An 8,894-nucleotide genomic window follows, 5' to 3' on the forward strand; every position below is an offset into this window, starting at 1 on the left:
ACTGGGGTAAGATTTTCATGACCAAACCACCAAAAATCACCATGAGCAGAGTTGCCCTCGCCTTCTGCAGGGTGCTTTTTGTTTACATCACTTTGAGTTGGGGTTTTTTTGCATTGCTTATTCTTCTTGATTAAGGCAAATAGCTACCTTAAATTTGTCTTGAGAAAAGGCAAAGGATCCAACCCTCCTGTAAACAACAGAATGTAGATATGAGAGTTTTTTCCTCTCTAAATTACTAATAACTGATACTTGTATTTTCACATCCTCAAAAGGAAACTTTTTTTAAAGAAAGGGGTGTTTGCCACTGAAGCAGCATGGTGAAATGCAAACAGAGTTGTGGTGTGAGTTGATTTTACCTGTGGGCTGATTGCGAGCAGCCACGCTGAGAGGAAATAAGAGTGCCATGGAGAACCAGAGTGCTTTCCCCTGGGCCAGAGAGTGCAGTCCTCTCCTTGCCCTGTGTGCCTCAGCACTCACTGGGGCCATTAGCCCTCACCACAGCTTCTTGAGGGAAGGGTGGGTGGGCAATGGCCAGCTGAAAGCCCCCACCTGATGCCACCTGGTGATCACACCTCCTGATCCAACAGGCTCAGCATGGATGGCCTAGGGGGTCTGGACACATACATCTGCTCTGACAAAACCCAGAGTGTCCAAGAGCAAGTCAAGGTACTGCAGGCATTGAGGGTGCCCCAAAATAGCCTCAAACCTCCTCCACTGGCAACCATTTAAAACAGGTAGGGGCTCATACTAGACTTTCCTTCCCCTGTAAGATTTCACTTCATTTATTAATAATATATTAAGAACATCAATATTGTGAGAGAGGAAAAAAAGGGTTCTCTCTTCAAGCCTTTTTAAATTTCCCCTGCTCTGTATGGGGTTCATCATGGCAGCTTGACCTGCTATCTTCTCCCAGACCTCGCTGGCTACCAAGGCTACCAAAGCAGCCCAGGGCTGGAGTAAAATCACTGCCCAGCTCTGACATTTCCAACACCAATATTGGCATCCTAGAGGTCACATGAGAATATCCCATCATCTCCCTCTATCTTAGATCTACCTGAGCACCCCCAACCCTGATATATGTGTGTCCTATTGTTGGTTGGAACTGCTCCAGTTTTTTCCACGTGTCCCGGCAATAAAGCTACTGCCATTCTTTAGAAAGCCCACGTGCATTTATGGCATGTAAGTAGTAAATAGGAGTAATTGACTTCTGAGCAAATAGGCTGTCCTGGCTCAGACTCTCTACATGAACCCATGAAATGGGGAGCTGCTGTTCATTAAGAGCATGACTGAACTTGATCCTCCACCAGTGCTCACTGGATTTAAAGTTAAAGCCGACGGAGATGGAGAGAAGGGTTAGAGGACTTTTTCCTGCACCACCTACAAGCACTTACACCTCCATCCTCTTCTCCCCTCATCCTGACAGACCTGTAGTGCTTTCATCATCACCGTTGGGGTGTATCCCTCGTGAACGGCAGCTGGAGAAATCCTGTGGCTGCAGGGCACTTACCAAGGCTTTGCTAAATCCTACACTCAGGGGGTACCGACAGGTAGGGCACTCTGACCCATTGGAGCTAGACTCAGCTGCGTTGTCCTGATCCTCCTTTACTTTTCTCCCATTCCAGATAAGCATGACATCTGCCTCTCTATCAAGAGGGGACCGCTGCTCCCTGAAGGTAGGAAAGTTGGCAGTGAGCTGCAAGCTGCATCCACTCCCTGCACTCACCTTCACTTTTCACTTCTCTTTGGGTTTGAGGTTTTTGTCAACTGCATCTTTTCTACAAAGAAGCCCACACAAACCTCCCTTCTGACTGCTTTAACTCGTGATTTTGCGAGCCTCTATAATCAGTTCTTTGCTTGCTTTAAGCAAGACCAGCAAAGCACTTTGCAACATCCTTCTGCAGCACTTTTAAACAAGGTTGTGGTACATGTCAGAGACCAGCCTGCCATCACTTGGAGCTCACCTTTACCTCCAGGGTCATGGAAATATTTCCAAAGAGCTGTTCCTTGCAGAGGCTCAGTGGTCTGGCCTGCCAAGAAGGTGTTTGGTCCTTGCCTTGGTCACCTCATAGGGTCACTGCAAGCAAGAATGGTGGCCCTGGAGCAGCCAGCACCACGGGATATGCATTTGCAGCACCGAAGACTGAAGTAAGTCTGCAAAAATAAAGAAGTCTGACTTCTTTTGGTATGGACATTCCCATTAATTCATCATGCTTTCATGCCCATGCAAAAGGTGGAATAATGTAGCTCTGGAACACCTTTGGAGCTTCTTCATTCTACCTCCTGAGGCAGAAAGACGCTTCTCTGCAGTTACTGCTTTGAATATGTTATGAAGTGGATTTTGTGGCTGCTGAGTGGTACCAAGTTTCTAGCTTCTCTCCTGCTTTGCAAGGAAGAAGAAATAAAACTCCTACCAGCCCCCTATACATTTCCAGCATCTGTAAGCTGTTGCCGTGCCACCGCAGGGCTGGTGGGGCAGGAGGGGGGACAAGCGGTGGCAGGAGGCAGAAGTGCTGGAGCAGAGCCCTGCAGCCCCCACGGGCCCACGGCGTGGAGAGCACTGTGTTCCAGCAGCGGCCAGTTTCACAGCGATCATGAGTTTAAGCACATATCTAATTGAATTGCAGATGTCTTTTCTGATGGCTATCTGGGAGCAAAGCTTTGATTAAAGCAGCAGCAGAGAGGCAGAACAGGCTGGTTCTCAGTAATAAAACTAATGGAAGGAAGAATGACCATTTACTGTAGCCTCCACAGGGAACATAAAGCAGGCAGATACTTTAAACACGATTTTTGGGGGAGATCTGAGAGCTCAGCACAGATACCCGGCTTCCAAGCCCCACAGAACCTGAATGTATGTTGGACTGGAAAACAGCTGACAGTAATTTAAATGATCCACAAATAAGCTCATCTCCATCCCTTGCCACACCCCCTGATGAACAGCAGATCTTTCAGAAGGCCATACAGGTTTGTTCTGCTTCACTTTGTTTTTTAAAGGCTGACAAATTTTATTCTCTGCCTTTACAGTACTTCTGAGATTGAGGTGGATTTGCTCTGAGCTTGCACTTGCCAGATCCCAACCTGTCGATGTTTTACATTTTTGGACCCTTAAGAGCTCCAAAGAGGGAGAACTGAGTCCTTACAGTACTTCTGATATTCAGGTGGATTTGCTCTGAGTTTGCACTTGCCAGATCCCAACCTGTTGATGTTTTACATTTTTGGAGCCTTAAGAGCTCCAAAGAGGGAGAACTGAGTCCTCAGTCCACCCAGACTAGCAGACTGTAAACTGCAGTGTTATGACCTTTTATTTTTAATTTGCCTGTAGCTGCTTTCTCATGATGACTTGAACATCATCCAGGATGTATTACCACATAAACATCACTGAAAAGCCACCCCCACCCAACACAGCTGAAGAATCAAAGTTAAGCTTCAAGATGACCTAAGAACCTGGCTTAGCTCTTTTCCCTTTCCTCAGCTGTACCCAAATTCCCATTGTGATATATTTTGGGGACCTCTTGGCCATGCCCTGCCCAAACTCTCACACCTCTTGGCCCAGCACAAGTCTCCTGGGGGCATCTAAATGAACAACCACCACCTGAGACGTGGTTTCAAGGAAAATCATCACAGCTTTTCTCATTTTCAGCAGTTGAGTTGCCCTTTTCTGATGTATTGACAAGGTAAGGAAGTTAGTTTATTCATGGTTTGGCTTTTAACTTCATTGTTGAGCTTGGCTTTGCTCCTGTTGGAACTGGACCCCGATGCAGGAGGGTAGTCGACAGTGTCTGCTGGAAACTCCTTGCCAGAGGATTTTCAAGCACGCCGTTTGTTGGCCTAGCTCAGCACATACCAAATGCAGTCGGAAGAGTCTGCTTACTCATCGCAGGAAAAGGACCGGGCCAGTGGCAGGTGTTTTGCAGAGTATCCTCAAACAAACTGAATTTCAGACACCAAAGCTCCCTCCAGACTTCCCAGGAGCTCCCTCCAGCAAACCATTCTCCGGTTAGTTTCATACATCTGAGATCACACTGACAAGCAATGTTGGCATTGGGTGAACCTCCAGTTTAGCCAAAGCCTTGGATTTATAACTTGTTCCAGGTTTACCACAGCAGAAAACTCTCCAGAGAGTTAACATGCACAATCATAGAATGGTTTGGGTTGGAAGGGACCTTAAAGATCATCTAGTTCCAACCCCCCTGCCATCAGCAGGGACGCCTTCCACTAGACCAGGTTGCTCAAAGCCTCATCCAACCTGGCCTTGAACACTTCCAGGGAGGGGGCATCCATAGATTCTATGGCAATTCTGACCACCCTCACAGGAAAGAATTTCTTCCTAATATCTAATCTAAACTGACCCTCTCCCAGTTTAAAGAGAGTTTTAACAGTTTTAATCCCATATTAACAGTTTTAATGCCAAAAAGAGAGGAGAAAAGCAAGAAATAGTGCAACGTCTGTAAGACGCCAACTGTTAGTAAAGTACTCAAGACACTCAACGAGAGGATTTGCAAATGGCATATATTAAGCTAAACAAGTACTTTCAGTCAGCGAGCAAGTACTGCTATTTCACCCTACAAGGAAAATATAATAATTAAAACTCTTTGTATTGAGATTAATTCATCCACTGTAGCTACAGAAATTGTGGGTGGTAATTCCCAAATAGCCTTGCTGGGTTCTTTCTCCAGTTGAAAGACAGGAAATTGCCTCCAAGGCATCGATTTATTCCATAAGAATTAGGGAGAGGCATCTCTAAGGCACTGCGCTTACTCCACTGCTGCTGGGAGGTTTTGTCTGGGAGCTCTCTGGACTGCGCGTTATTGAAGCGTATTTCTCTTCCCCAAGCACTTACAGAGCCCTCAGAATTTGGACAATCTGGACTTGCCTTGGAATTATTTGCCAGAAATTATTGGTTAAAAAAAAAAAAAGAAACAAAAAAAGCCACAAGAGGAAAAAAAAATAGCAACTTGGTCCCCATCATAATTTGCTTAGATCAGTTTATCATACTGCTGTTAAAAATAAACCAAGTGTGCAGCTAAATGTCAACAAGAAGTTAAATGACAAACAGCTTTAATATAGCCTGAAGAATTACTGAATTGGAGATATGCAGAGAATAAAATGCCTGACATAAAAAAAGATTACATTTAAGTTGATTCTCACTGTGGATGAAAACCCGAGCATCTCTGAGTTTGTAAGAAGAAATATTGTGGTGGAAAAAGATGATACTCTTGACTATTGACAACATTTGATTTAAAGTGCTCTGAAAAATGATTTGTTCTAGAACAAAAGTAAAAATCAAAACAATTCTTTCCAGAAGTATTACAACACAACCGACTGAAACGTCTACTCTTTGGGTCTCAAGCACAATTTTAGTTAATTTGAATCCACTTCAAGGAGAGAGGCTGTAGTTTTGACAGAGCTATTGCTAAAATCATCTTGGCAACAAAACATTGCTCTGCCTAACTTTAGCAATTAATAAACAGCTCCAAAAACTAGCTCCATAATTTTAAAACTATTTGGCACCTAAGACTAAATGATTAGACTTGACAACATCAAAGCACAGTGTACTAAAATTATCAATGTATTACCTAACCAAAAACCTTCAGAATTCCAGATACTGTATTAAAGTTAAAAAAAATATAATAATCTTAGACTTAGAATATGCTCAAGCTGTTCTTTAAACAAAGCAAAAGAAATAAACCCAGAGGTCAATTTCTTTTTTAAATGAAAAATAATTATCTGCAAATTTTGGTCAGTGAAGCAGGTGAAATGGCCTATCTGCCTGTTAAGATGGACTTTTTTATATACTCAATGTTATGGCCTGGAAGCGCTAGAGACATTCAGAATATAAAGGCAACTGGAGACAATTAAACCATTTAAAAGGCACCAAAATTAGCATTCCTTTTGTCTGATCCAGGTAATTCAAGATCTGTTCTGCCACAAAGGCTATCACCAATTTCTAATTTTAGCTTAATCCATCAAAAAAAACATCTCACATTTCTCTCTGGCATTTCCTCATTAAGAACACACTTAAATTATATATTGAAATATCAAGAACACAAACTACAAATTAAAGTTCCCACACCCACAACAACACGCTCATGCACGCACTCTGATATACTGATCCAAATGAAGGCAATGCAACTGCTTGTACTGTGATTCAGCTAAGCAGTGCCTGAATCGCTGCACAAAGAGCATCTAAAAGCAAGAATTTAGCTAGAAATCACACAAAGAGGTGATCTGTCCTGCCTCTGAACCCTCAGTCTTCTGGTTTCCTCTGCTACACCTGACTATTCGCACTAATATGAAGTTCCTCAAGAATGGTGCCTCCTCACTTTCATTATATGGAGAAAGCAGTCATAGAAGACCATATGAAAAACTTTGTCATTAATTCTTAAGTCAGATTATGTCCTTGTATTCAAATATTAGGACACTGCTTTCACGGTCAAAGTACTGTCCTACTGCTCCTCAAAAAGACTGACCATTTTATCCCATTAATTCTGAACACTCTACTTATCCAAGATTCACACCCTTAACACCAGTAAACAGAATCCACTGTAAAACTGCACATTCCTTCCAGCTGCAGACTATCACACCATATTGGTAAGTCTTTCACCTAGAAATCTGGAGGTTTAGATTCGGTTGTTTTAACTATCATGACTAAAGAGGAAGTATTTTTTCAAACTGAAGACAAACAGTTGTATCTTCACACAGGACTGGAAATTCTCCTCAACACTTACACAAGGCAGAATTAATACAAGTTTACAGAATTTCAACTCACAAAAAAAAAAATGAAATTAATCAAGGTAAGAGCTGTGGAAGAGAGAAACTCTTGGACATCAAGATTTCAGCCTGGTCCCATCACTAGATGTTTCTGAGAGAAGGTGGCTCTATGGCTGACCTGCTGGGGAAGCTGTAATGCCGCTGCCTTTGTCACCCCAAGTGAAGGGCTTTGGGGCTGCTGCCAGCACAGGATGACCCATGCCCAGTTTGCTGCTAGGGAACAACTGTTGCATGAGATTTATATATTGATGGATGATTATACCACAGAAGTCTGTGCTCCTGCTTATCTACTACGTGATGTATACACTCAGCTGTCCTGACTGTACAGCACTGGACCAAACCAAGGAGCTTTGCTCTTGGTCAGGTCCTCTAACTCCTCCCTCCTTCATCTGACTTCACATTGACTTTTAAGAAACTGTGGAAAGCAGGAGCTGTATTTTTAGCTGAAACTCTGAGAAAGCTCTGAAGCTGACGGGCAGGATCTCGCACCCAGACCCACGCTTTCTGACCTCACTGCTCATGTCAAACTGCATTGCAACAGCTCGGAGTGACTGCGGTTAACATCAGTACAATATGCAAACAGTGATTTATCAACATTGTATGCTTTATTGAAAGTTGACAAGTGCAACAGTTAAATACATTGACGTGTTACAACTGTTTAGAGAACATGCACAAAAACATATGCATACTACTATACAGATCATATGCAAAAAATCCATACAGGGAAATCCAATTTTTTGTCTTTTTTTTTTTTTTTTTTTTTTTTTAATTCTTTGCTAGCAGGGTTTGATAAATTTTTGGAGTGGTTTTTCCTGTCTTGAACCAAACTACAATGAACAAAGATTTACTTCAAGATAACCAGCAGCCAGGGAACTTCAGAAGTTACACAAACAGCATAAATCTGCCAGATTCTGAACAGTTGCGTAGGTGCATTCTTATTTATGTAGCTTTAAAAAAAAAAAAAAAAAAAAATAATAAAAACAACCCCAAAGACTTTCCAAACTTCTTCAAATCAGCCAATGAAACAACTAAACTTCAATCTGTACAACCTAAATAGTTACAGTTTTCTATTTTACAAAGTAATTACACTAAATACACAAATATACAGTAGGCAAATAACCTTCATTGTAATAATCCTATGACCCAACTGTACGTCACCTACCTGCTTTCTATATATAATACAGCTTTATGCACCTGTCCACTGCTTCAAAAAACGGTGCAAATATTTGCACTTAAGGTTTCAGGTGACAGTTAAGTGTTAAACACTGAGTTTACCTTTCTCCCTCTTCCTCTTAGATCCTATGCACCAGTCCTCACTTTGGAACCCCAGTGCACTTATGGGGGATTGAGCCATCACTTTTTACTCCCATCTATTTCTTCGCATTTCCAAGCTCAAAAAGCACTTGTATCAGTTATATGACTGGACGAGTGGAGGATTTAAAAACAAACCAAGAAAATTCAGGCATGCAGCTTCGTTCCTCAGCCATTTGCAGAAGCTGCTCAAGTCCCCAGTGTACTTGTGCTAATTCTCTGGAAGTTTATTTTACTCAACCAACCTAAGAACAAAGACTCCTTCAAGCCAAAGGGGGAAAGGAGGGAAGAGAGAGACAGATGAGTGCGTAATACAGAGGGGAGAAGCCTCTCCTGATGTGTGCAGGGCATGGAGTCCTCAGTCTGGGTTGCGATGTGCATTGAAATGGATGAAGGGTGGCTGTGGCGGATTCCCGCTAGTCCTTCTCGCTCTGGGCAGTCCAGAGGCCAGCGATCACGATGGCAACGACATCTGGAACTACGCTGAAGGCCCTGACCCCTGTGATGCCGGCTGAGCAGGCTGCTGTGTTGTCCCTTGTGACTGGGAAGAGGAAGGCGGGGAACCAGTCTGCAGCTGTGCTTGGAACTGGGCAAGCTGCTCCGGGCTGGCCAGTGTTTTTAGCAGAGTGTTTTCTTGCTCCAGCTGGGAGTTCTTCTCTATCAGCTCTTTGATTTGCTCTTTGAGGACCTCCACTTCCTCCCTCACCGCGTACATCAAGTGACTCTTTACCAGATCCTGAAACGCAGCAGAGAGCGTGTGCGTTAGGAGAGCAGCCCAGTGCCAGGCCCGGGCTCCGCCGGAGGCGCAGAGGACC

The 8,894-nt window shown here is 43.3% G+C and overlaps 1 protein-coding gene across 1 annotated transcript; it reads right to left on the reverse strand.

The window, feature by feature from the left end:
* Positions 1–8,557: 8,557 nt before the first annotated feature.
* On the reverse strand, positions 8,558–8,815 carry LOC104526488 (TSC22 domain family protein 1; the record flags this gene model as incomplete). The annotated part of the gene is made up of 1 exon (XM_029085445.1): positions 8,558–8,815. A coding segment is annotated over one exon (258 nt), but the record flags the coding sequence as incomplete, so codon positions are not given.
* Positions 8,816–8,894: the final 79 nt, after the last annotated feature.

This window comes from Antrostomus carolinensis, unplaced genomic scaffold, assembly GCF_000700745.2.
Source record: "Antrostomus carolinensis isolate BGI_N321 unplaced genomic scaffold, ASM70074v2 scaffold20766, whole genome shotgun sequence".
Lineage (NCBI taxonomy): Eukaryota > Metazoa > Chordata > Aves > Caprimulgiformes > Caprimulgidae > Antrostomus > Antrostomus carolinensis.